We start from the raw sequence: 27710 nt of genomic DNA on the forward strand, positions 1-27710 counted from the left end.
TTGTGACCATAGCACCTGCAATCCTGTGTACAGTTAGTTCTGTTTGCTGTTTCTCAAAAGGGACAGAATTGGACAGAGTTCAGAAAATGATCAGGAAACTGGGGGAGTGTTGTTACTATGAGGAAGGCTTACAATATTTTGTCATTTCAGTTAAAGAAAAACATCAACTGGAAGACCTGATAGAGTCTGAACATATATACAAGATGTGACTAATGTAGTTTGAAAAGCTGGACTTAGTATGAAGGGTTGTGGTCAATAAAGAAAGCAACAGGTGGGAACACATTAACTTCCACTTCCATGGAAGGGTGGGATAAGTAATGAAAACAGGCAGAAGTGGAGGAATTCCCTTCAGTTGCAGGACACCCAAAAGTGGAGCTAGCACTACCATAGTAAACCATTTATCAATTACAACATCAACATCAATTAAGAACAAAAAAATTTACAAACAGAAAGGTAGTATAAGATTCTCTTGTGCTTTGAATGAGGAGGGATGAGAGAGAGGAAGAAGAGGTAGGAATAAGCAGGAGATGGAAAAGCACAACAAAAGATTTATCCATAGGCCAGGAACAACCCTTGCCTCTCTGCAGCTGATGGGAATGACAAGAGACCTGCTCCTAAGACAAAGGACCCATACATTCCTACACAATTATAGCATTATGATTCCACTTCAACTACCATGGGTGGAACTGAGGCTATTATTTTGTCAAAACACACGAATTCTCTGTGAATTCAGAATTTATGGTGGTGTGCCTTCAAGTTGTATCTGACCTATGATGACCCTAAGGCAACGGATTGCATAGGATTGTGTTAATGGTGAGATTAGGATACAAAATAGTACCACTTCACACAGCATATATGAGGGTTGAATGAAAAGTAATGCCTCCACCTTCGTTACTTGGGTTTGGATGGAAATATTTTAATAAATCAAATGCAGAAATAATCCTTAGAATGTGCTCTTTAACTACCACTATTCACTTTTCCACATAATCACCAGACAATTGAGGTTTTTAGACAAATGGATCTAATTTACATATGTTTTAAATGTTATAATGCATTTTAGTGATGTATTTTTATAGTTTTAATTGATGATATGTACTGTTTTTGTTTTATTATTATGTTCTTGGCATTAAATATTGCCAACTGTTGTAAGCCGCCCTGAGTCCCCTCGGGTGAGAAGGGCGGGGTATAAATGCTGGAAATAAATAAATAAATAAATGGATACACTTCTGCCAAGTTTTGAACAAGTTTTCTGAAGCCATCACAGAAGAAGTTGACACTCTGTTTCTGCAACCAGTGTCACACAGTTCTCTCAACGTCTTCATCAGAAGCATAATGATGTCCCCGCAGGTCTTTTTTCATTATCGGGAACAGATGGAAGTCAAATGGTGCTAAATCTGGACTGTATGGAGGATGCCATATGGTGGTGAGATCCAGTCTCTGAAGTTTTGTTGTGGTGGCATGTGAAATGTGTAGCCTGGCATTGTCACGCTGCAGGAAAACATTTCCCTTTTCCTTTTGGACCCTTGTTAGCCGTCGTTTCAAAGTTTGCAGCATTGTGATGTAACGTTCTGAATTTATTGTTGATCCACGTTAAAGGAAATCAACATGGATAACACCATCTGCATCCCAGAACACTATTGCCATGATTTTTCCAGCTGAGGGCTGTGTCTTGAATTTCTTTTTCTGGGGCGAGTCTTTGTAAAATGCCGATTATGCTTGAAATTTCTCTGAGTGATACGACGATCGTCCTGAATAAATCTGTCAACCTTTTGCTTGTGAAACTCAGTGGTTGCTGTTACAGAACGTCCAACTCTTTGTTTGTCACGCAAGTCAGATGTTCCCACCTCAACAACTTTAAACTTACTCGCCCAACGACACACAGTACTCACATCAACACAATCACCATAAACAGCTTGCATTCTGATGAATCTCCTTTGGGGTGACACCTTTTGCTGTCAAGAATTCAATGGCTGCACATTGCTTAAGTCGCACTGACTGACCGTCTGCGCAGGGTTCCATACTTGGCACTTTAACAACACAACAGTTCAATGCTAAGGATTCCCACCAGAGGAGAGTCTATTGAACAAGCCAGTACCTGCCGCATACCAGTACTGCCATCTGTTGAGGAGTTACGAAAGTGGAGGCATTACTTTTCATTCAACCCTCGTAGTTAAGCTATAGTGTGGAGAGGGCAACCAACTAAGTTGGGTTTTAAACATTCCTGGAGAATCAGACTATATCTTTGAACATCTAATGCTGGATAACAGTAGCAGAATAGTGATACTGCTCTCATATACCTTTTATGGCCAATACAAACAAATACAGTTAACTACTGGAAAACATCTGTTCACCAAAGACCTAATGTATGATTAGGTCTCAAGTCTGTCCAACAGAGTTTTTGTGTGTACCTAAATATAAAATTATCAGCAACAGCACAAACTGAGAAACAATTTAACAGGGCATTTACATTTTTGAGATACTGGTGTAATCAAGTAGCGTGATACAGACAGACAGATATACGCAGGACAAGCTATCTGCCATATAAGATGAGGATGTCAAAGCATAATCTCTAGTAAAGTGTACAATTCAGAACAAAAAGCCCTTCTGGTTTGACATTATGGTTCCAACATCAGCTATATGGCTATTTAAAGCCCCAAAGTTGGACATGAAGATGTCAAAAGGCCTTTTCCCAGCAAGTGGATTTAGAGTTATACATCCACAGAATACTGGAAATCCAGTAGAGCCTCCGTAATTATCTATCTCCAATTTCCCCTTCTACAGGTATTAAATCTAGTGAAAACCATCACATCTTCTCTTACGAAATTCTACAGCTTTTCCAGGTGATATGCAGGCAAGTATTTTGTCTTGTCTTCTACAAATCTACTGCTAATCAATTTCATTAGATAAATTCAAATTCTAGTGAAATGGGGGGGAAGAATATCCACTTTCACCAGATAATTGTTAAATCTATTGGCCTACTATTTGTAAGCCCAGAAACTCCTAAGGCTGGATCTGCATTCTGATTAAATCAAGAATTCTCCTGGATTAAATACTGAAACAATTTCTCTTCAATAAATAGAAACTTTTTAAACAGACAAGATCTGGCTATAATCAAATACATACCTTTTCAATTTGTTTTTGTTTACTGAGTTCCTTTTGCTGTTTTTCTTTTACTTTGTCTATTTCTTTCTGCTTTTCTGATGTTCTACGATCCTGAAAAGTACAATCAGTGTGCAAATACCAATAAGTACTGGGGAAAAGTGGAGACTGGTATATTTTGTGTAATCTATTTAAGCTATTTCACATCAAAGTATTGATTGAGGGATTAAATGTTTGAACAAGGACTATTTCTTGGCTCATTTCAGCACATACAAGGTGAACATGCATGACCCTAAAAACATCTGATTTCCACATCACCAGACTAGTGAACCTGTAAATCATTCAGCCATCAGACTAGATAACATTTACAACCCTTAGACTGAAAAAAGAGATTTCTTGGGTTTGGTTTGTAATCTGTAGCTTGTTTACTCACTTCACTCACTTTGTGAAGGATGAATATTTTATATCAACAGCATTTTCCCAGAGGCAAGAGACAACGTCCATGAGAAACTGGTCTCTCTCTCTCTCTCTCTCTCCCTCTCCCTCTCCCTCTCCCCCTCTCTCTCTCCCTCTCTCTCTCTATATATATATATATATATATATATCACACACACACAAATGCTTAGATATTTAGCTGACTAGCTTAACAATGTGTTCTATTATCTATCCTGGAAGGTGGACTACCTTCCTAAGTTGTATTTTTCTTGTTTCAGGGTACTTGTGATTATTTTGACTCACAAAAATGGATCCTGAGAGGGCGGATTGTCAGAACAATGTGCTGTGCTAGACATCTAATTAAGTACACCATAATCTCCTTCAATTTATGTGAAGTCTACAAAACGACCATAGATTTTATTGCAATTAGAAGCCTTACCAGTTCAGTATGAAACGCAATCTGTTTCGCTATCCCTACAGAATCACAGATCTAAATGGAAGAGAAAATGGAGAATCAGTAAGGACAACACAATGTAATCGTTTTTCAAGGGATGTGGTTTAATGACACGTTTAAATTATTCAATAGCTCAGAGTTGTTTTGTTTATTCAATAACTTTAATGGGAACAGACATACCTTTTCTCCTTCATTATTTGATTCAAATATGTAACAGACAGATGTTGATCTGCTATCTGCTCTCCCTGTTGATGTCCGAAGCACAAACCCAAAAAGGCGCTTGTTCTCCTGGTGTGTGGCATACAGAACTACATTTGGCAAAGGGAACTGTGAAAGAGAAACAAAAGGAAGACCAAAGCTTCAAAGTTGGAAACAAAACAAGATCACTCAAAGAATAAATGGATTTATGGATGTGGTGAAATGATCACTGTTGTCATATGCTGACTTACGGCAACCATATCCTAAACTTTTCTTGCCGTGATTGACTCAGAGGAGTGTTTTGTTATGGCTTAGGTTGAGAGAGTTATATATAACTTTTCAATGCTCACTCAGGAGAGTTTGCAGCATGTGGTTTCAAATGATAAGATTACTATATCAAAATGAGTAAAATGGAACATCATGGAAGATACTGCCTTGTTTGGCACAGACGAGCATTTAACAGTATATTAGCTCTTCTTACTGCTCTGAATGCAGAAACCACACCAATTTGTTTTCCCCGTCCACATGGAAAAAGGCAGCCTGTCCTCCTTAAGAGATGCATATACCAAATATGGAATTGATGCTCTGTTGCAATCGCAATTTGCTCCTATTGTGCCAAAGCAAAGAGATCCTGCAAGGTTAACAGTTGTGGCACACTATGAAACAGAAAGTTTTCAGCTTGAACTCTTAGCCCCCATTTATCCTAAACATACTCTTCTTGTAGAACTGTTTCACAACCATTTAGTTAATTATAATGTCAACTTTGTGTTACACTCCTATAAATTTTAATAGACTTTGTCCTATTAAATCAGAACTAAAATCAGTAGACAGTTCTTTACTAAGAAGTAGCAAATATTTGCTTAGCACCAGGCATAACAGCTGCTTAGGACAGTGTTACAAAGGTAGGGACAATAACACTGGCACTGCAGGGAGAACCAATGTCTGGGACTGGGATTTATGGGAAAATTGAAAACTCACAAATGGAAATAAATGGAAAAATGGCAATAGAAGGGAAATAAACCTGCACACAGCACATTAGGACTGATCTTATTTTAGCGACTCACCCTTAATCTTGTCACTTGGGTCTGTGGATCAATTAACCTAGAAATATTAATGTAGGAAACCAATGTTATTGTACAAAGAAACAGAAGAATATTAAGAATGCTTTACATATGTGTTTCAGCTTTAGAAAGAGAGAACTTACTTTAAGCAGTCACACGTGACTAACAAGTGTGACTCTGTCATTCTGAAAATGTTATGGATGGCTCGAGCTGCGAGTATTTGGCGCATTGTTTCATAAACAACATCAGAACTTTCATCCGACTTCACCTCCATGGATCCAAGGAATCGTACAATAAATAACTGATGAAGAATGGAATCTACAATAAAATTAGAACAAACAAATGATGTGAACCATGTTGTAAAACTATCTCTCTCTTCTAACAACATCTCTGTCAATGTAATGATTGCAAAACAGTACACAAACTTCATACATTATTAAAAATGAAAAAAAAACAGTGCATAAGACATCTGTCCGTATATGTACAGTAATTTTAATGAGAATGGATGATCTCATTAAATAACCATTGGGATGACATGGAAGAAAGGAACAAATAGCCATACTGTCATGTAAGAGATAGGCTATTTTACATTCAAAGACAATATATCTACTCTTTTCATCTAGTTCACACTCTCAACCTGCCATTTTTAACAGAAAATTCCTTTAAATGAACACACCATTCTTTTTCAATGGTTACTATACAGACTTTTAAAAATTCTATTAGATTTAATTAAAAGTCTGTTCTACCTTCTGTTTCCGATTTGGTTCCTCCAGATTCTCCGAAAGGATTTGTACGTCTGTCAAATACAGAAGACATCACATCAGTGACCAGCAAACACAAATTCATCAAATCAAAACATGATGTATTAAAACAAGTAGGTGGCCATCTAGAAAGGTTACACACATACATTAAAGAATAGAAGATAACTGACATCAGGCGTGGGCTACTGTAGTCCTTCAAATGTTTAGAGGTAGCAGCTCCCAAAATCCCCCGCTATGCGTTATGATGAATAAGAGAGTTGGAAGTTGCATGCCATGATTGTTTGAAGGGCCAAAGCTGCCCTTTATACAAGGAGATACGGGCTGCCAGTTAGCCTGGACCTGAGCCACATGGACTCTATAGGTGATGGACAGCTTTTTGAATTGTGCTTGGAAACAAACTGGTGGCCAGTAGAGCCATTTTAACGGGAATAGTATGATCCTTGTAACCTGCCCTAGTCAGTGTTCTTTGGACAAGCTGACGTTTCTGAACACTCTTCAAAGGCAGCTCAATGTGGAGCATTTGGCCCTCCAGATGTTTTGGACTTCAACTCCCACAATTCCTAACAGCCAGTTTGCCCATGTTACAGTAGTCCAAGTAGGATGTAAATAGTCACTTACTACCTTGGTCAAATCTGGAATCTCAAGGAATAAGTGCAGTTATTGCACAAGCTTTAAAAGTGCAAAAGCATTCCAGACCATATAGAAACCAGGGCCTTTAGGCTGAAAACTGAGTACACCCAAACTGTGCGCCTGTGTCTTCAGGGAGAATATAATCCCACTTGGAATCCCGATTTCCTGATCTGCTTTTCAACTGATTGGAAGCGCCTTTTTTTTCTGAATTAAGTTCAATTTATTTGCCCCATCCAGTCCATTACTGATGACAAGCACTACAAATGAAAGATCATCTCTTTAAATAAAACTGCAGGACCTAGTCACAACTCTTAGTCCGAACCAGAACACTCCACATAACAGCAAATCAATAACAGGTGTACTCTAGTTGGGACAAGTAAGTGGATTTAGAGCCACATCTATTAAAGCAGGGGTGTCAAACTAGAGGCCCTCCAGGTGTCTGGGCCTTCAACTCCCAGAAGCCCTAACCAGATTGTCCTCCAGTGGAGACAAATTCTAGGAGCTGAAGTCCAAAACACCTGGATGGCCACAGGTTCGACACGACTATATTAAAGAATTCATTTATGAAGTCATTATCTAGATGTAATTTTCTGAAAGTATTAATGGAGCTTTAGTTTTCACCAAGAGAAATATTTTGGCTCTCAGAAAAGACATAATACTTTACAGGTAATACTTTAAGTGAAAATTTTCTAGGCTTCCAGTATGTATCATAGGTAAAAGAAAGACTACATTTTAAAAAAAAGAGAAATCAGGTTAAAATAGGTAGAGAAGCACCTTTTGACACCTCCATCTCTATGGGGTTGGAAAGGATGTCAAAGGTCATGTATTATAAAACATTGTTTACTTGCAGGTTTCATAAAGCTGGATGCAACTGTTCAGTTCTCCCTAAATTCCCCCAACATTGTCAAACTGTTCATACTTCTATAGCAATTTTACTCTAGAAATAAAATAAGATGCACATTATTGATAACCTTGGCTATACTGAGATGCTATACTGTTTATGTAAAGGTCCATAGAGGGAGCCACAAGACTTCTTTAGCCCACCATGGAGAAAAGTGTATTTCAGTGATCTGCTGATTAGAGATTGCAATGTCACCCTGAGTTCTTACTGGAATGCATCTGTTCAACAAAATTAGATAAAGCTGAATAGTGACCATTCAGCTTTGCCATCATAATGGTTATAACGCAATGCTGAGACACTATCTGATTAAAGTCTGAATCATGCTCACTGTCTGTTCTACGGCAATGATCAGTTACAACCTTTTCAGTGGAGCAGCCCAGCAAAGCTCAATATATCTCTTGCCTTACATCTCCATTATGATCACTGAATCTCAGCACTGTTGTTTATAATATCTCACACATAAAAGAGGAATTAAGAGCTCTCCTGATCTATACCTCTTCTGGTTGTGAATCTTCACTAGGAGAAAAGTAAGCTCATTCATTCTTTGGTTCATAGGGATCACTTGGAACTGTCAGTCATAATGGGCAGAACCTGTGTCTCAATTAATACCCAAGTGTTATTAACTATAATAAAGATATGCAAAATATAACAGAAATTTGCAAATAGCAAATAGTGGTTCTCCTTCTGCTGTCATTCCCAGACAAATTACAAAGCATGATACACTTGCACAACATTTGGACAGAGTATTAGCCAAATATCAGCTGTCCATGCTTTGGTTTGGGGTTTCTTTCCCATCAACCTTCCTGCATTCCGCTTTAAGACACGCCTCTGAGTTACTACAGCTTGGTGTCTAAAGCACACTACTGTCCACTTTGTTTTAAATGTATCAACACATAATCTGTAAGGACAAATAATTTCTAAAACTATGAATAACTTAATGAGAATGTTCTAAGTTTGAATAAAATCATCTTTAAGTGTATGAGCTAGAAGCAATATTGGGGGAGTAGTGGGGCAATCGGGTATCTGAAATGACTAACAATCTATCTTCCCAATATTTATTACTCTAGAAGCCTAGATCATTTTCACTCACCTTCTTTAACTTAGGAAGAAAATCACCAGAGCACCATCACCACCTGGAGGCAGGACTACCACACATCTCTTGAGTTTCCAAGAGGAAATACCCAAGGTGCTGAGGCAAGCAAGCGACAGGAAAGGAAAACATACTTTTTAACAAACAAAAACTTATAAAGCCTCCACAACAGGGTGAAAGATGTCTGCTGCAAGAAATCGAACATAGATCAAGCATCAAACATATTCCCAATTGCAAAAGGTCCTGATTTTGAATATGTTCTCTTACTTGAAGATTTAGCTAACACAACCTCTTAAAGGACTGTACTTTAAGCCAGAGCTTCCTCTTCTGGAAATTCGTTAGCTCCCATCAGTTTTAAACATGTAAGTAACGACCACCTCGATGGCAATGAACTACAATTAGATTTCACTCTCAATCAGAAACCTGAAATCAGTCTCAAAACTTGGTCATACGTTCTAATTATAAACAAGGTATTTCAGGCTCATCCATCATTAAAAAGGGTGAAAGGAGTACGAACAAATCAGATTTGTGAAAGGGGAGGCACAGGATGGGAGTGAGGACATGATCCTACAGCCTGCTCCAAATCTCTTAACTATGGTTAAGGGAAAGTAAGTTGTCAGTCAATTTCATTTGCACAACTATAAATCCTTCGCTGCTGTTACCTTACCTGCCTGCTTGCCCTGAAGTTTTTGCTTGACCAGGTTGATCTTCACTTACTGGTGAAATGATATCAAATTGTATTGGTGTGTCAGGTGCAACAAGAGAGTCCAAGGAAAGTGCTGATAAAGATGCTGAATCTGATCCTATAGATCCAGTACTGCTAGTACGCGTTGTGGGAGGACGGGTCTGCCTAAAAAAATAAAAATCAATAAATTTATTTTAGAAGACTAAAAGGAAATTTCTCCAGTTATATAAATGTTTCTTATTAATAGAATTGGGAAATTCAGAAATTAGAACTCAAAGTGACTAACAAAAATTCACAGAATACAAAAACACATTCCTGCAGGGCAGAATGGGATTGAACTGAATGTCCTTGGAGTCTCTTCCAACTCTGATTCTTAAGGACTACATTGCATGAGTTGTGGGAAGTGGAGGGAATTGTCTGAAATAGTAGCGTTCCATCCTGAAACAGATCATTACATTTTAAGGTTTCCCATCACACGGATATGTTCCCCAGCCTTTCCCCTTTTAGGTCCTGCATTTGTACCCATCACACAGGCAAGTTTTGTCCTTGCCCACTCCGTATTCTTTTTTTAAAAAATGGAACATTTTCTGAATCCCAGAACTTTGAAACCTCACAGTACTTCAAAGGAGGAATTTATGAGGATGATGATCTTATGATATTCGATGAAGGTGAAATAGTTAAAGACCATGTGCTACCTTGTAAAGCTCATACAGCATTAATACAGAAGGCGGTTAAGACTGATCTCGTGGAGTTTACAATGACTACAGGAAGAACTGAGTGATGGTAGAAATGGAAACTCTGGATCCTCAAGAGCTGCATAAAATGGATACAAACAAGGCCATTCTCTTTCGAAAGGACTTTGGTCTCTTGGCATAGATTTTAATAACCTATGAATATCAATTTTGGCTCACTGCTTTTTTAAAGGATGAATAAGATTTAGGCAAAAGGAGATAATGACTCCTGGTTGCGTTTTATGAAAGGATAAGCTCGACTTTGGGAGGAAACCTGAATCTAACCAAAATGAAAGTCTTTCCTCAAATCTGTACAGAAAAGATTTAACAGACAATTCAGTCCCACATTACTAATATGCTTTAAAAATAGAATTGTTAAAGACAGTCTTAACAATACAGCCTAGAGAGGCTTAAGAGATACAGAAGTCAAGGCTTTTAGCAAATGAAAGGTAATATATATCATGTCCAAATTAACCTTTGGTAATATTTTAGCATAGCCTGCAAAAACCCTCCAAATAATGAAACTTGCTTTCAGTGGGATCATGATTTATAGAACATGTAAATTAAACAATATATGTTCCTTTGCAACTTACGGAGTGGGCCTCATGCTCTCATGCCTCTGCTGGAAGGAAGGCGAGGGAGTGACAGCCTCCAGAGCTGACTGATTCACACGTGCAGCCATTTCCTGTTGTTGGAAACAAAACAAAAATGAATCAAAGTGTTTCCTTTCATTTACATCTGACAATGGAAGCCATAAATCCATATTTGTTTTTATTTTGACACTAAAGTATTAACTCATTCACATTACCTCTGGGTTTTCACTTAGGTATATCTGTTTGGAGATGTTGTTTATTGTACATATCCACTGAAAAAGAAAGCAAAGAAGTATAACTATAACAGCTCATAATAATTCTCTACATATATATTTTTCATCCTACTTCTTTGTGCAACATGCCTCCTGTGCATTTGAAACAATTTTTAAACATTTAGAATGTATTGAAACATCCTTCTGATGCTAAAAAGCCAAAAGGTGATAATCAGCTAACGTTTTTGTTGTTCTTGTTTTGCCAAGAATATTTGGTTACTACCAGATATCCTTAATATTGCTACCTGTGAATACTTATTGCATTCTTCAATAAATTGCTGATAATTCAATTGTGCATGCACACAAAATTAATAATTAGATGAATGTTATAATCAAGCTTTAAGGTATCTCAAAATATATGACTGACAGTTTCCTATCAACACCTTTTACTAGTTATGCCAACATCAATATAAAACTCTCTATAAATGCCAGTACTGTATTATATCATGACAGATGAATCTAGCTCACTCTGCTTCTACCAGTTGCTCTAAAGATGTATATCTGGGTGGTCCACAAATTCAGGGAAAAGATAGTCGGAATTCAATAATCAGTTCAATTAGATTTGTGTTCTGTGCTTCAATTGCTTTAAAAGTTGTCAGTACATTCATATGCACAGTTCCTATTGAATAGCAGCATGTTTTTGAGACAGAAGGAACAGCAAAGGCAGTATAATACAACTCTGGAGTCCAGGGTTCAAATCTCATTCAGCCATGGAAACCTTATGTGGCCTTGGGCAAGGCACACTCTCTCAGCCCCTGAGAAAGCCAAAGGCAAACACTCCCAACAAAAATTTACCAAGAAAACCCCACTGCAGATCCACTTTAGGGCTGCCTCAATTTGGAAACACATTGAAAGCAATGTATTGTCGAAGGCTTTCATGACCAGGATCACAGGGTTGTTGTATGTCTTTCAGGCTGTGTGGCCATGTTCCAGAAGTATTCTCTCCTGGCGTTTCGCCCACATCTATGGCAATGCATCACAACCTCTGAGGATGCCTGCCATAGATGTCGGCGAAACGTCAGGAGAGAATACTTCTGGAACATGGCCACACAGCCCGAAATACATATAACAACACATTGAAAGCACATAACAACATTTTTCCTGGGGAGGGGATCCACAGCTTTTATGAGATTGTCAAAGAGATGATGACCCACAAAAAGAGTAAGAACTGCTGCAAAAGCGCCGAAAGCTTGTCTGCTACTCCCCTGCTCTCCTTGACATTTGTAACTTAACATCCATTGTGCTGTGCAGCTTACCTCTTCATAGTCCTTTTTGCTTTCTGCTTGCAAAATTGAAGATCTAACAGAAAAAACAAGAAAGTTAGTTCTACATCTTGAAAGAAAATACAGGCATTGATCTGTTTGAATTTTATATTTCATTTTAGTCAACATATTTATTTATTGAAAACAGAATTAATTTCCAAATGTGTATTTCACATTTGGACTGTTAATCAGTCTATCTATGGCCTGGAATATACCACCAATGACATATACCTAGTTGTGCCCAGGAGCCAAGATCTGGGGGAAGCTACTCACTAATACAACTGAGAAAGGGTTCCAAACCAAGAAGTATTTGTAACACCAAGAAGAAATAGAAATAAAGACATACTTTTTCCCATCAAAAGATGTTATTTGAAAGCAGTATCTCCGGTCTTCGCAGTCCACAGCCATGACTGAACAATTGTCTAGGTCCATAACAAGCCCTCCAGCTACATCGCCTCTTGCCTGGCTCATGAGGTTTCCACCCTGAGTGAAGTAAAACTGCCGGTCCCAGCTGGATGACACCAGCCCTGTTTTACTGAAATAAAGAAGTAGATTAGCTTAATATATTTATTATTAAAACATCAGGCTTTCCCAAAATGTGAAGTATTACAGGAAGATTGATACAATTTATAATATCTATCTATCTATCTATCTCCAGTGGCAGGCTAAAACCTTTTTATTCAAACAGGTTTTTGAAGAAGAAAGTTTTTAAGATCATGTCAGGGGCTGCTGTGGTTTTATATGTTTTCATGGATCTAATCTGAATTGTTTTTAATACTAATGATGTTTAATACTGTTTTAATATTTGTATAATTGTATATTTTAAATGGTATTGTAATGCTTTTAATGTTAGCTGCTTTGAGTCTCCTTATAGAGAGAAAAAGTGGGAAATAAACATAATAATAACCTCCCCCTCTCTATACATATGATAAATGCACACCAAAGGCCAAATATAAAGGAGTTACAGCAATCAAATGAATACATTAATATACATACAAATGTGCATAATATGTACACAAATGTGTTTAATTAATATTGTATTAGTTGTGTGTTTAAGTAATTCTAAAGAGTATTGCTTTATATGGTTTTATATATGTTTTTTTCTCCTTTCACTAGGGCTTTAAACTAATTCCAACAGTCAGAATGCTCATTAAGGCTATTACAAGAACAGAAAACAGTATAGATAATAAAGCAACCACAGAAATCGCAAGGGAGAACAACTTACAATGACACTGAACTAGTTGTCAACTTTCAATCTAACTTATCTCACAACATTGTTGTGAAAATAAAACGTACAAGAGGGAGAGCCATGTATTTTGTTTAAGCTTTTCGGAAGAAAAGAGAGAAATAAATGGAATGAAACTGCAAAGAGACAATCTACTTTTAAAACTGAATGATGTTTTTGTTTTGTGTTGTGCTAGCAGCAACATTCAACAAATGAAAGTGCTGATGTTCTCTTAAGTGTCCCACTGCCTGCCTCAATCCCAGACAGAAAATCCCAAGGCATCCTAAAAATTGGTGATGTGGCATGACAAGGTCAGATACATAGACTTATGGAAGAGGTAGTGTAATATTATGGCTTGTGTTGGATAGGGGCTCAAATCCTCATTCCTAGCATGAATCTCCCTAAGTCTTGTATAGAATATAACCAGTTCTTACCTTCTTGCATTAAGATAACCAGCTTTTCGAGTAAGATTCCTTTGTGAAGGAAACTTTGTAGTATCGGGGTCAGGCAAGTAGAGTGGGTCACTGGCTATTTCCAAATCCTCTATAGTTTGCTGCATTATTTCTACTTCACGATCCATTTCCTTGCGAACCCTGAAGGGATTTTAAAATAATTAAATAAGAACTTTGAAATGTTTCTTCAAAATAGGTTGAGACACTGATTCTAAGAGGTGAAAAACGTCACTTACTCTTGCACACTTGTTCCAATATTTGTTAAAAATTGTTCCAGCTGTTCAGAAAGATTTTCTGAGCCCATTTTAAAGAAGCTTATCTTTAAAAAAAAAAAGATAATTCAGTCATAGAACAAATAATTTTCTTCACACAAATGTGTGAAGAGATATACACTTCTGTAGTATGCTTGTGTTTGTATATGCTTACTTTTCCTTGAAAGGTTAAATAGCCGCAGACCTCCTTATTGAGCTAGTTGTAGAGACATGGTTTTATGTACTGATTTATAGGTATAGGAACAGATTTAATGCTCAGAACATTGCTATTTAAAATTGCCAAGCCATTTTCTTTATTTCTTTTTAATCCCTTAGCCATTAACTTGTAGAAACAAATTTTATATTGGTATCAGCAAACTGAGTACACATGGAAACAGCGCAGCCTATTGCCTATCAAAAGCATCAAAATCTTGACTGACATGGCAAGATTCAAGATCCAATGAAGGGTCATTTCAGTTGTTTCTGCAACAGATTCACTCTGATATACCTAATCACCCTAACAGCAAATACTGCATTATTTAAACAAAATAATTCACTCACATATATAATTTCAAAGTTCATTTCTGCAGATATTCACCTGAGCTTGCATGTAGCCTAATAAAGGTTCTAACATGGCAATTTTCTTCTTATACTGCAGAGTATTTAGAGCACAGAAATAATGCATCATAGTCTGATGTTGTTTCTTTCGGGACGTATATACATCTTCCATAACTTCATATTTGACCTAAAGAAAAACAGAATTTCTAATTCAAGACAAAATACTTTAACATGAAAAATATGTATTATATAAAATTGATGAAACAGTATTTTCTTTATTATCTGAGAAGGATACAAAATATACATTCAAATTATCTCTCTCTCTCTTCTTCCATATTGACCTTTATCGCAAATGGGGAGTACTTAAACCACATTACATGGGGAAATGGGTTTTGTTTTCTGTACAATGCTATCCTAAGTATGTGTACCATTTAAGAATGGCATACTCCTGCTACAGTCATTTGAGCTACTGAATATAAAGTTTAACCTTTTCATTTTCTCTCTTTTTTGACAGTCGACTGTATCTGTTGATGGCAGTATCATGATCTGCAAAAGAAAGTACTGCATTCAAGTAGGAGTAACATATAAAATGCTCAAGATGAAATTAACTTCCACAGTCATGTTTTGTTTTTATTAAAATTAAGTTGATATTATAAAATAAAATACCACAGAAATTAGGAAATGTTGTCATTTTCTCTCCTCCACATTCCCATTTGATTTGCTAGAAGTAACTGAAATCAAAACTACTACAATGTTTCTGATATTTTAGTTCTTTCAGAAATATTTCCACCATTTGAGGAAAAACAAGTAAAACTCCTTGCCTTCCTTCAACACCTCCAGAAAATATCTGAGGATGATGGGGGTTTTAGTCCCACTTATCTGGAGGGAATTAGGTTTATGGGGGTATACTTGTTTTATATCACATAAGTGTCCAATCACACATCATAACATAAAGAGCATACCAACAAATTAACAATCAAGTCTTACCATTGCTTGAGATCTGGAAAACTTCTTTTAAAGTCAGTATCTCTGAAATGAAAATGTCTCAAATAAGCAGCCAAATTATTGCAGCTTTCTATAGTAATGTTAAAGTAAAACTACAAAGCAAAGACTCTGTTCATCTGATTTGTCCTAATCTTTAACAAACCAAGTGATAACAGGCTTTATAAAGTATCCAATGATCCACTAAGATTAAAGAGTTCTCTCCAATGTTTGTGCAAGTGGTAATTTAAACAAAGACAAGTTCCTTACACAAAGTCAAGTTGCTTCAAGTGGTTAGGATGTCTCTTCATGTGAAAGAACAATGGCTTCAATCTCTGTTCAAATTGTACCAAGTTGCCAAAGTACTAACAATTACTCAAAGAGCCAAAACACAGACATTCAAAAATTGTCCAAAAGACACGTTCACTGTCAAAGACAACAGCACTGGGGGAAAAACCTGGAGTGTGGCAGACAGGGACTTTAGCTGGCCTGCTCTATTTCGTATTATAAAAACGGGGCCACTGCTGACAAGTGCCAATCCCATGTTGCTCCCCTGAGCAGAGAAAAGAGGCTGTGTGCATTCACATGTCGAATTGTCTGCTACCAGGCAGTTCTCGCATTTTTAAAACAATTCTTCAGAGGTCATAAACCTCTAAACAACAGGGAAAAATAAAGATGTAAAAGCAGGAGAAAAAACATAGAAAAGTAGGGGGAAAATTAAATGTTAAATAATGGAGAAAGAATGAAAAAGTATTTTAAAAACTTTCCAAAGGAAAGACCTCTAGCCCACAGAAAAAAAATGTCTTACTCCTGCTCTCACCTTGGCACTCCACATAGAATTGATGGTAGCTTCACTACGGGGCCTGCACTATGAGCCCCCCTCCCCCCCAAAAAAACCCTATAGATGGCTATATCATGGAATTCTGCATTGATGCAGAACCTATGCCTGCGATCCACAGACCAATCTTACTGTTCTGCCCAATTTGGGGGTTCCCCTCCACAATTATCCTGTATCAGAATGTCCACTGTTCCCGTCCCCTAACTATCGAGGTATATGAGGAGGCTACGAGGGAGGCAGAGGGAAATAAAAAGTCATGTATGCTACCTTCTAATTGTGTGACCACTGACCACAACCTTAGGACTGAAAAATCAGTCTTACAATTGAAGTGATATAGATTCAGAAAAAGTACATGCCAATAAAACATGCATGAAAACTTCAACCTTAAAACTTTATATTGTTAACTGGCACATATTATTATTGTTACAGTTTATTTTTAATTAACCCACAATTCTGACCAAAATGCCTCTCATGGAAGAACTACTCTCAAAAGTAATATTCATTTTTAAATGTCCAGTGTTTTATGTAGTCCTTTCAACTAAAAACTCTAAATCCAATTATTTGTTCCAACTTGAACAGATCTAATGAATCTGAACATTTCTAAATCTTGAATAGACCAAAGGCATAGTATATATGAACATTACCGTGCAGACACACCAACTGGATTGGCAGCTACCATACCTTTCAGATCTCTTTCCTTGAACTGGGTTATGGGAAACATCATAGCATCAGCTAGTTGAGTTGACAGCACTGCATGACAAGAACTGAGCTATGGAGAGAAAAGCCACATAAGTTTATATGGAACTACATTGATTCTTCTTCCTTCAAAATGCCCATATTCATACAAAACAAGCCAGATATTCTAACACTTCAACTGCATTTTTTGCAAATAGAGTGCTCATTATCTTTTCCTATCCCTTTGCGATGAGATAATTAAGTTGCTTCCTTACTGGGAAATGTGGCTTATTGCCCTAAACAAGCCAGAATTCATAACAAAACAATAAAAAACTGGTTTAAAGTTGTCATATTAATCTGGCTTTTGGGTATACAGTGTTCCCTCACTACTTCGTGGTTCACTTTTCACGGATTCGCTGTTTTGTGGTTTTTCAATAAACTGTAAAAGACTATTTATAAATCATAAAAAATTACAATTTATAGCTTAAGGAAGGGAGGAAGGAGAAGCCAAAGGGAGAGAAAAGGAGCCCAAGAGGCAATGGGAGGAGAAGGAGGCGATTTATCAACACACGATTGGTTGATAAAAACTTAAAATTGTGTATAACTACTAAAATAATGTATAAATATTAAAATAAATATAGTGTCCCTACTTCGCGGATTTTCACTTATTGCGGGTGGTCCTGGAACCTAACCCCATGATAAGTGAGGGAACACTATAATAAACTGTGATCTTAGGTTTGCTTAGAGATTATTTTTATCTACCTATATTTATTGATTTTCAGTTACTACCATGCATAAGTGATGCTAAAATACATTTCAGTCTCTCATATATTATCAATTATTGTTCATAGTATAAATTATATCAGGAGTGGGGAATGGAGTCCAGATGCCAGCCTAAATTCTTATCTGTACTTGGGGTAAATGAGATTATAGGGCATATTAAGACCTCTGATTTTAACATCCCACTCCTGGTTCCTGGAGTCTGAGGTATTTTGATCTCACTGCATGCTAGAACTGGCAAGACAACTAGGAGGCAAATCTGATCCAGGAACTTTCCTGAAGTCCAAGCTGGGATCTGAGAAGCTTTATCTATCCTATATTCTCTTCAACTGAGGAAAGTGCACTTTAGGCAAAGCCAACTGTAGCAATGATTACGTGAACACTCCTTCCGCCAGTCCTAGGGACTCATTAGCTACAATGTCCCTGTACTTTCCCTCACTAGGGAGAGCACAGGACAGACAAATAACTTCAAACAAGAAATTATGTCATTGAAAGAACATAATGTTTAGACTTCCCATCTTTCAGTTTATCTATAGCATTTAGTACAACAGGGCACCACTCCTACAGTAAATCAGGCACTCTGATACAATTACAATACTAAGCCTAAATGACAAATAGAAAGATATTTCTAAATGAAATTAAATCAGTGCAGGAAAACACATCTTGTGGATTGAAAAGCACAATAAGACCTCTTTAATTTAAAGAAGCCAACTAAGATTCATACTTATTTACAGAAAAAGGACAAAACTGGAGTGCCTCTAAAATTTAAGGCTAAAGCTCCAAAGAACTTTGACGGTTGCAAGCAGCTAATCTGGTTTCTAAATATATAGGCAAATTATTAATTCATCTGATTATAATTACTAAATACTTACAGTAACTTAGTATTTAGAAGTAATAAACATATAACCATACCTCATCTATCACTTTTGCAAACTGTTGCAGCGTAGAATTCATAACCTCATCATCCCCCCACAAAGGGAAACGCTGCCACACAAAAAAAGAACGAAAAAATAAGATATTTTAATCAGGAATTATCACTTATAAACATTTACTGCAAACGTAATAAAATGTACTAATATTTATTATATTAAAGCACTACAAAGTATTTGGGTTCCCCACCCTGTTAATATGGTTAAATTAATTAATTTTAGTAGACTATGTTCTCCACGCATGCTCTCAGATATCTAATTATATCATGCAAGTATAGGAGCCGCTGGTGGTGCAATGGGCTAAACCCTTGTGCCGGAAGGAATGCTGCCTTGAAGGTAGACGGTTCGAATCCAACCTGGGGAAGAGCGTGGATGAGCTCCCTCTGTCAGCTCCAGCTCCATGCGGGGACATAAGAGAAGCCTCCCACAAAGATGGTAAAACATCAAAACATCCAGGCATCCCCTGGGCAACGTCATTGCAGATGGCCAATTCTCTCACACGAGAAGTGACTTGCAGTTTCTCAAGTCGCTCCTGACATTAAAAATGCAAGTATAATTTCAGGTTGATGTAAACCTGAAATATTTGTTTTATTAGAGTAATCCCTATAATACTGACAAATTTACCATTCAGCTCTTGCACTTTTTAGCAATACAGGTGGATATGCAGATATGAAACAAAGAAGCCTTTCTCTGGTATGGAATGCAAATACTAAATCCGCTTAATTTATTTTTGCCAAGCTACAACTGAAATATATATATGAGCTGACACACTGTAAGAAGTTGGCAACTGCGGTCAGGCGATTACTATTTTCTGTGCCTTACCTGTTTTTCATATTCTTTCAAAAGTTTTGAAGTCAAATGGGTAGCTGCACTCAATTCATTCTAGTTGAAAAATAAAAGTAAATTCGTTTTATTTTTATCCCATCTGTCTCTTGATAAAGGCATTCAAGGGACATTTCTCCCTTGTCTGCACTAACAACAGACAGAAATTACACAGATACAGTTTAAGATGAGACCACAAAGGACTAGCAAAGGCATAATGTTCAAATTATTTCAATATTATTGGTGCTTGGCTATGGTTTTAGATTCGTTTGTTTGGAATTTTTGTCACAAAATAATTTGTTCCACACTTTATGAGTACCAGTTGCGAACAGAGGGCTTTTCTGAGTCAGAACAATATACAATCAAGGTCAGAGAATGGGTTACCATTTGAAAGAGGAGGCAACACTATTCCTTCTAATAGCAAAATCTAAAATCAAATGATTTGAAATCAAGTAACAGCAGATCTTGCTTTGCAATCTCCCAGGATTATGTGAAGCAGCAAGGTTAGAAAAGAAATGGATGGATGGGAGCAGCAGCTGGAAACATAATGGGTTAAACACTCAAGGAGCATTATTGCTAGGTGCTGAGTGTTAATGAGAAAAAATGCATTGGGAAAACAAATGAGAAACATATATGCAATAAGAATGTTTATTGGGATTCTGGTCCTGCTACCAGGTTAAGAGCACAAAAAATTGGTGGGATGGGACTTATACAATTCTTCAAAATTTCCAAGCAGAAACAGGTCCTCAGCTTGTCAAGTAAATGTACTATTACGTGTACCTCTTGCAAAATCTACACTTATTTAAATAATTGCCAACTAATACATAGTAGCAATGTTTAAGCCTAGATCATGCAGCATCTGAACTCAGATAAGTAACCTGCACTGTTGAATTTACAAGGAATGTATTTAACTGTGCAACATAAGCCTAAATCATACATGCCAAACAATTTTCAAGAAATACATATTTTCATGACAGAACCACTATGGAAATACCGCAACAAAACTTTTGACACCCACACATCTACACCATACACAAAAGAAGCTGGTAAGATTCTGAGAATTAATGTCTTCTCTTGAACTCTCATGACACAGACTAACAGAAAACAGTGTCCCAATCTTATTATTTGGAAATGCATTTCAAGATGTGCCAATTTTTGGATTCTGCATTTGTCACCATACCTGAGCATCGTAGATTCGGTGCATTGCTTGATACAATTGGCTAACATATCTGGAAATTGCAGCAGCATCTTCTTCAAATACACCCAGCAAAGACCGCGTCTAAATATCAAAAAGACAATGCATATTTTTATAATCCTGTAATTAGAGTACTGAAAGTAGATTCTGACACCACCAAATGAATGGCTAATTCAGAACTGAAATCTATTGCCACCACAGGCTGGGCACACATCCAAGGGAATTGTAAGTCAAAAACTGTGGGGATTTTTGCAGTAGTGTGTGATGGAACATGCCCCCCCCCCCAAGATCTCCTAGATTAATGTGTTTCTCACAGTTGCCCACTCCTGCTTTAAAGAAAGTACTGAAAAGATAACAAAACAGTTAGATTGCTCTTTAAAAGTAGCTACTTTTATTGTTAATTTCTTTTCTTTTTTTTTACTTTAATGCTAAATCAAGAGTAGGATATCTGTGGCAGTTGCAAAGGTTGGACTTCAAATTTTGTTCTTAATTAAGCTCAAGAATACACTTGAAAGATAAATCCTACATTATATTAAGGGGGAAACGAAAGGACATATTTCTGATCTACCTATTACATGAGCAACTGAGATAGCCTTTGTGTTAGATTGTCCAAAATCATTTGAAAGACACCAAATTCTTATAAGTGAAAAAGGTAAAAGGTAAGAAGATGGCTCTATTAGTAAAAGTGAATGAAATAGACATCATAGAATCTAGACAGGAATAATCTAGATGTTATTGGGTATCAGCTCTCATCAGCCCTTGCTAGCATAGCCAATGGTAATGAATTCTGGGAATTGCAACTGAGTGATTTCTGAAATTGGAATAGGAAAGTGGTTCTCAACCTGTGGGTTCCCAGGTGTTTTGGCCTACAACACCCAGAAATCTCAGCCAGTTTACCAGCTATTAGGATTTCTGGGAATTGAAAGCCGAAACATCTGGGGACCCACAGGTTGAGAACCAGTGGAATAGGAAGAATGCAAGACATTTATAAATTTAACAACAGTATAGAAAGAGTGAACTGACTGGCAGGGAGACCCTGAAATGAAAGTATATACCGTTTTTCCCCAAGCAATTCATAAATTTATTCTGGAATCATTTCCTACCGGATGATGACTGCCATAACTAAACTTTTTCCAGTTATAACCCAATTTATGGGGAGCATGTCAATCAATGCTTGTATAAAGCAAGAAGTGGAAATTGCATTGTCAATGCAGATCATTCAGAATAGACTATGCTTCCAGTTAAGAGGTATTGATGACACTTGCTACTTCCAGCTGTTCTTCTTTCCATACTGGACTTAGATCTAGATTCTGAGCCACCAATCACAGAGAGATAAATAGTTTCATGCGTACCCCCTACAGTGGATATTTTGGGATTTTTGGAATGTTTGCTGGGATTTTGTTTTAATTGAAGGAACCCTTCATTTTCACCCTCACAGGAATCATCTATTAAAAGAACACAAATTACTACTATTGGTTCGTATATGCTAGTCACTACCAATAATAAAGTTACTGAACTCTACATCCTATATTCTATAAGCAAACAACCTGGAAATCCTTTGCCATTACTGTCATCCCCAAACTTTAGAAAAAACAACTTAAGAAACCAAAATTAGTCTTATGTGTGTTCCAAGGTCACAGAATACTATTGGTCTATTTTGGGTGAGTTAGAAAATAAAGGAGACAATACAAAAGGTAATACTGGAAAATGGGATTGTTAGCTAGATGGCAACATTGTACCTCACACTAACCTATTTGGTAGGTAGAGCCCGGCTATATTTTACAAGCCAACACCCAACACTCTAACACTGGGGAAAATCTCTTTCACACAGAGACATACAAACCAACGTTCCTCAGTAAGAGGTGTTCAGAAGGGTTTATTGCCTTCGCTTTCCTCTGAGGCTGAGAGAGTGTGACTTGTCCAAGTGAGATTTGAACCCTGGTCTTCAGAGACATAATCCAACACTCAAACCATTACACCATGCTGGCTTCCTTGAAGGACTGGCTGATGACTGGCCTTTCTAAAAAATCTCCCTCACTCTCTCAAGTGTAGATGATCACTGAAGAAATTGGTGGGGGTTTTTTTTCTTTTCCAGTTATGACTTCAAATGTGTTCTTTTGCTACTGGCAAGCCTTTTTGTACAGGTTCAGACATTTTATTCTGGGCATGCATGTATTTTTACTTTTTCTTCTTCTTCATTCAGTCAGTCATTTCCGTCTCGTGACCTCATGGACAGGCTGCACCAGAGCTCCCTGTCGGTCGTTACCGCACCCAATTCCTTCATGTTGCCAGTCACTTCAAAGATACCGTCCATCCATCTTGCCCTTGGTCGGCCTCTCTTCCTTTTTCTTTCCATTTTCCCCAGCATCATGATCTTTTCCAAGCTTTCCTGTCTTCTTATGATGTGGCCAAAATACTTCATCTTTGCCTCTAGTATCCTTCCCTCCAGTGAGCAGCCGGGCATTATTTCCTAGAGGATGGACTGGTTGGATCTTCTTGCGGTCCAAGGCACTCTCAGGATTTTCCTCCAGCTCCAATGTTCAAAAGCATCTATCTTCCTTCACTCAGCCTTCCTTATGGTCCAGCTCTCACAACCATAGGTTACTATGGGGAATACCATTGCTTTGACTATGCGGACCTTCGTTGCCAGTGTGATGTCTCTGCTGTTCACTATTTTATCAAGATTGGCCATTGCTCTCCTCCCAAGAAGTAAACATCTTCTGATTTCCTGGCTGCAGTCTGTATCTGCAGTGATCTTCGCGCCTAGAAACTGATATCACTGAGTCTTGGGCCAATAAATCTGGATGTAGATAATCCAAAATTATCTTAACTAAATATGTGAAGGACACACAAAAAACAATCTAGTTCTAGAAATGTTTGCATTCTCTACATCTGCAAAGTCTTTCTAAACTATTTACCTGGGCTTAGGATTAGTTCTCTCATCTATTTTGTATCAAGAGACATACAATCCTAATGTAATGAAATGTCTTCAAGGCACCTCAAAAATTATGAAGGACTTTTCTATCAATAATGGTGGCCATGGTACTAATTTCTAATAGTCTCAGTGCAACATTTAAATAGTGAACTAGTTAACATGTTTTAAGATGCATTCTCAGTGGGATGGCAGAGATCCACAGGATTGGGCATCTTTTCTTATCAGCTGACTGGTTTGTGCCCTAAAATATGTTGCAGTCTTTACACATCAGACAGATCAAGGTGGAAAGATTTCCCAGAAAGTAGAAAATTGTAGTCCAATTTAGTGGACTGAACAAGCAGCCAAAATTCACTCTGAATTTATTATTTCATGTTCACCATTTCTGAATGTTATTTCGTACTAGTAAGTCCACTTCCAAGTTTATTATGAAAGTTTGGCTCACTTAGCCGGCAATGGAAGCTCTCCTGTACTGAATAGGCAATGTGGTTTACTCACAGTCTCCTGAGAGATAAGTGACATGGAAACATGTCATCACAACAGTCTTACTCATTCAACTTTGCAGATCACAACCCTCAAAGACATTTCACCAGTCTGCCTTTACCAGTGTGGAAAGCCTTGAACAATGATTTTGACAATGTACCGGACAGCCTCAGAACTTCACATTAAAGTGAAACATGGCTGTTAACTGCAATATTTCTCTTTCCCTCAATAAAACATCATGTATAATGTTAAATGTTCCTGAAAATGTTCGTGGTTTTTCAGTAGTTTTCAGATAAAACCACATAAAACATGAAGCTAATTCATCTGTAATGCCAATCTTTAGTTTGGTGTAATAAAATCCAAGTTTAAAGTTATAGCTCTTCCACTCCTTGTGAGCTCTGATTAAATAATTTTTGGTTTGTGGCAAACCATAGATTGTTGTGATACTGAAAGTACTAGGCTATCGTTCGTGTTTGCTCTATGAACCTAGAGATCACTGTTTCGCTGGGGGTTTTAGGGCAAGGAGAAGTTACATTTTAGCATCATAAACTATAAACCAGGAAGCAACGAAATACATAAACACAATGCTATAAAGAGGTTCAGCATTAAACCAATTTGTAAGATTACCCCCTCACTAATTATAGAAATAGCATACATTCATGGTTAAGTAGAGATTGAACCACGAGTTTTTTGGCTCATAATTCAAGACTGTAACCAAAAAATCTGTCAATATATTTGGCTAGAGAATATATAAACAAACTATCATTTGTAAATTTTACAGAAGAATTAATGTTAAGAATGGATTCTGAAAGAACCTTTGGGGTACAGGGGTTCTATATAATGCAAAAAGTGTGAAAGTACCACTAAATTTGCAATCTCAATTTTACTCATAAATAATTCTCCTTTAATTTGGGTTGGAGTGAAAATACATAGGGTCAGGATGTAAGCTAATACACACACTGCAAGTACAGTGCCATGTCAATGTGGATTATAATAAAGCCACTGCACTCAAATAGCAGTGTAAAGGGTAATTTACTGAGCTGTAAGAATCTTTTATGACACTTGCACACTACTGCAATTGCTGTAGCTAAGAACACAAAAGGTTAAGACTATAAAGCACTGCTCAAACAGTTTTGTAGATCAGAGTGCAGGAAGTATTTCAAATTATCTCCTCATGTATTAAATATATCCTATTCAGGAACAGATGAGAAACTGTAGTTCACTCTTCGGGTAAACAGGAAGATACTGCACAGCATCATTCTCTTTCTACATTGGGCACAATGCTGATTTTTCCATAGTTGAAAAGAAAATCTCAAACTCTTATAACTAGCTAATTCATTATTGCCTTTACATTATAGTGTGTTGATAGACTCTTAAAGCTGGAAGTTGCTACCAAGAGCAAGAGAAATAAGGTTGAACACTGTGAAAACCACCCACTATATGGCTATCAGCCTCCTCCCAGTAGACTTAAATAAAGGAAAAGTTTTGTGAGAACCACCATTACTCTAAATGTTCCTCCAGCAACAGCAAGAATATCCCTGTGGGCAGCAAAATCAGGCAATTCCAACTGGATGGCCTCCCACGAGAGTCTGCCTCCAGGGGTAAAGCAAAAATGGGCAACCTGGAAGTCCCTGAACAGATTCAGAACTAAAGTTGGCAGATCAAAAGACAACCTGGCAAAATGGCACTACCTAGGAGAATCCTACACCTTGTGCAACTGTGGAGCAGAATAAACAATTCAGCATCTGTATGCTTGCCCATTATGCCCTGTCTCATGCAGAGGGGAAGAACTGTTTAAAGCTACATACAATGCAGTCGCTGTAGCCCATTTCTGGTCTAAAATTATTTAGCTGCTTGTGATTATTTTATCAGTTTTAAGCGTATTTATTATTCAATGCTTTTGACATGAAATAAACTATTGCCTTTTTCAGAATGAAAAAAGGAACTGTCAGTCTGAATTAAAATGTAATCAATAACAATTTCACATAATTCTAATAGCAAACATTTGGTATTACACCTTCAGGCCAACAGAAAAGAAAAAATATTACTGAAATATGCATATACCTATAAAATCATAGAATAATACAGCTGGAAGAGGCCACATGGAGTCATCTAGCCCAACTCCCTGCTATACTGGAAAAGCATAATCAAACTATAGATGAACATAATACAAAAGAAATATATAAATGGCATTATATATTTTCACATTCTTATATATTTATATTTTTATACTTTAACAATTTATTTATGCAGATTTTAATGGCTTAATGTGTTTGTAGTGTTATTTATGAGGCCTGACTTATATGGTATTATTTGTGGTGTTATTTAGGAAGCCAAGGTTGTTCCAATTGTTCTATTTTTAACTGTTTATTAACTTTTTGCTTTAATTGTTTCAATTTGTTATTGTGCATGGCACTGAATGATTGCCACTTTTATTTTTGGAAGTCGCCCCGAGTTCTTCTGGGGAGAAAGGGCAGGTTAAATCATTATTAATAATACTTTTGAGGCTAAATCTCTGAACAGGTTTCACCAGAAGCCAATTTAACTAATGCTGCATTCAAGATGACAATCTCAGAGCAGCCAATAAACAAATCCACCTGACCAAAGAGGAAGGGTGGGGTAGGGACACTGAGGCAGCAATTTGAATCCTTGCACAACAATAATATTTTATTTTAAAAATCAGTAACATTATTCATCCAGATCTACTGCTCTTATCACATTATCCTTGACTGAAATTGTAGTGCTTGGAAAAAATATCAGAGCTGTATAAATAAAGTGGGTTGTTGCGAGTCTTTCAGGCTGTATAGGCATGTTCCAGAAGTTTTCTCTCCTGACGTTTTGCCTACATCTGTGGCAGGCATCCTCAGAGGTTGTGAGATATGTTGGAAAACTAAGCAAGGGAGGTTTATATATCTCTGTAAGGTCCAGGGTGGAAGAAAGAACGCTTGTCTGTTGGAGGCAGGTGTGGATGTTGTAATTAATCACCTTGATTAGCATTTGATGGCCCTGTGGCCTCAAGGCTTGAAGCATTCCTACCAACACACTGGGCGCATCTACACCAGGCATCCTCAGCCTCCAGTTCCCAGAAGGCCCAGCCAGTTTGTTCAATGATCAGGAATTGTGGGAGTTGGAGTCCAAACCACCTGGAGGGCCGAAGTTTGCCTAGGCCTGCTCTAGGGTGAACGCAGTTTGGCCTTTTTGCCACGCGCCTCACCGGCGAAACAAGGCCTGAAACAAGGCAAGGCCCAGCGACCGACCTGAGGGCTGTCCTCCAGCGTCTCCTCGATGGGCAGCTTGTCTATCCCGGGCATGGCGGCGGCTGGGTCTCTTCCACAGGCCAGGCCTCCCTCCGCGCCCTCACCACGGGCCTGAGTCTCCGCCTCAGCGCAATGACCGTGCGGAAGTCCCGCCCCGGCC

General features: G+C 37.5%; 1 protein-coding gene across 3 annotated transcripts in view; it reads right to left on the reverse strand.

The window, feature by feature from the left end:
• The window catches only part of appl1 (adaptor protein, phosphotyrosine interacting with PH domain and leucine zipper 1), a 34089-nt gene extending 6379 nt beyond the window's left edge, over positions 1–27710 (reverse strand). Inside the window, exons 1-21 of one of the 3 annotated variants that reach the window (XM_003217711.4) lie at positions 27551–27710; positions 20864–20962; positions 19684–19743; positions 18845–18916; positions 17159–17246; positions 15646–15687; positions 15146–15204; positions 14699–14845; positions 14086–14168; positions 13832–13990; positions 12519–12707; positions 12167–12209; positions 10854–10910; positions 10639–10730; positions 9297–9479; positions 5994–6043; positions 5391–5565; positions 5251–5287; positions 4169–4315; positions 3974–4024; positions 3124–3213 (exon numbers count right to left, since the gene is read on the reverse strand). In XM_003217711.4, the coding sequence (XP_003217759.1) occupies positions 3124–3213; positions 3974–4024; positions 4169–4315; positions 5251–5287; positions 5391–5565; positions 5994–6043; positions 9297–9479; positions 10639–10730; positions 10854–10910; positions 12167–12209; positions 12519–12707; positions 13832–13990; positions 14086–14168; positions 14699–14845; positions 15146–15204; positions 15646–15687; positions 17159–17246; positions 18845–18916; positions 19684–19743; positions 20864–20962; positions 27551–27604 (1977 nt within the window). In that variant the 5' untranslated portion in view covers positions 27605–27710. The other 2 variants (XM_062969872.1, XM_016991624.2) reach the window with 2 other exon arrangements.

This window comes from Anolis carolinensis, chromosome 2 (genome assembly GCF_035594765.1).
Source record: "Anolis carolinensis isolate JA03-04 chromosome 2, rAnoCar3.1.pri, whole genome shotgun sequence".
Classification (NCBI taxonomy): domain Eukaryota; kingdom Metazoa; phylum Chordata; class Lepidosauria; order Squamata; family Dactyloidae; genus Anolis; species Anolis carolinensis.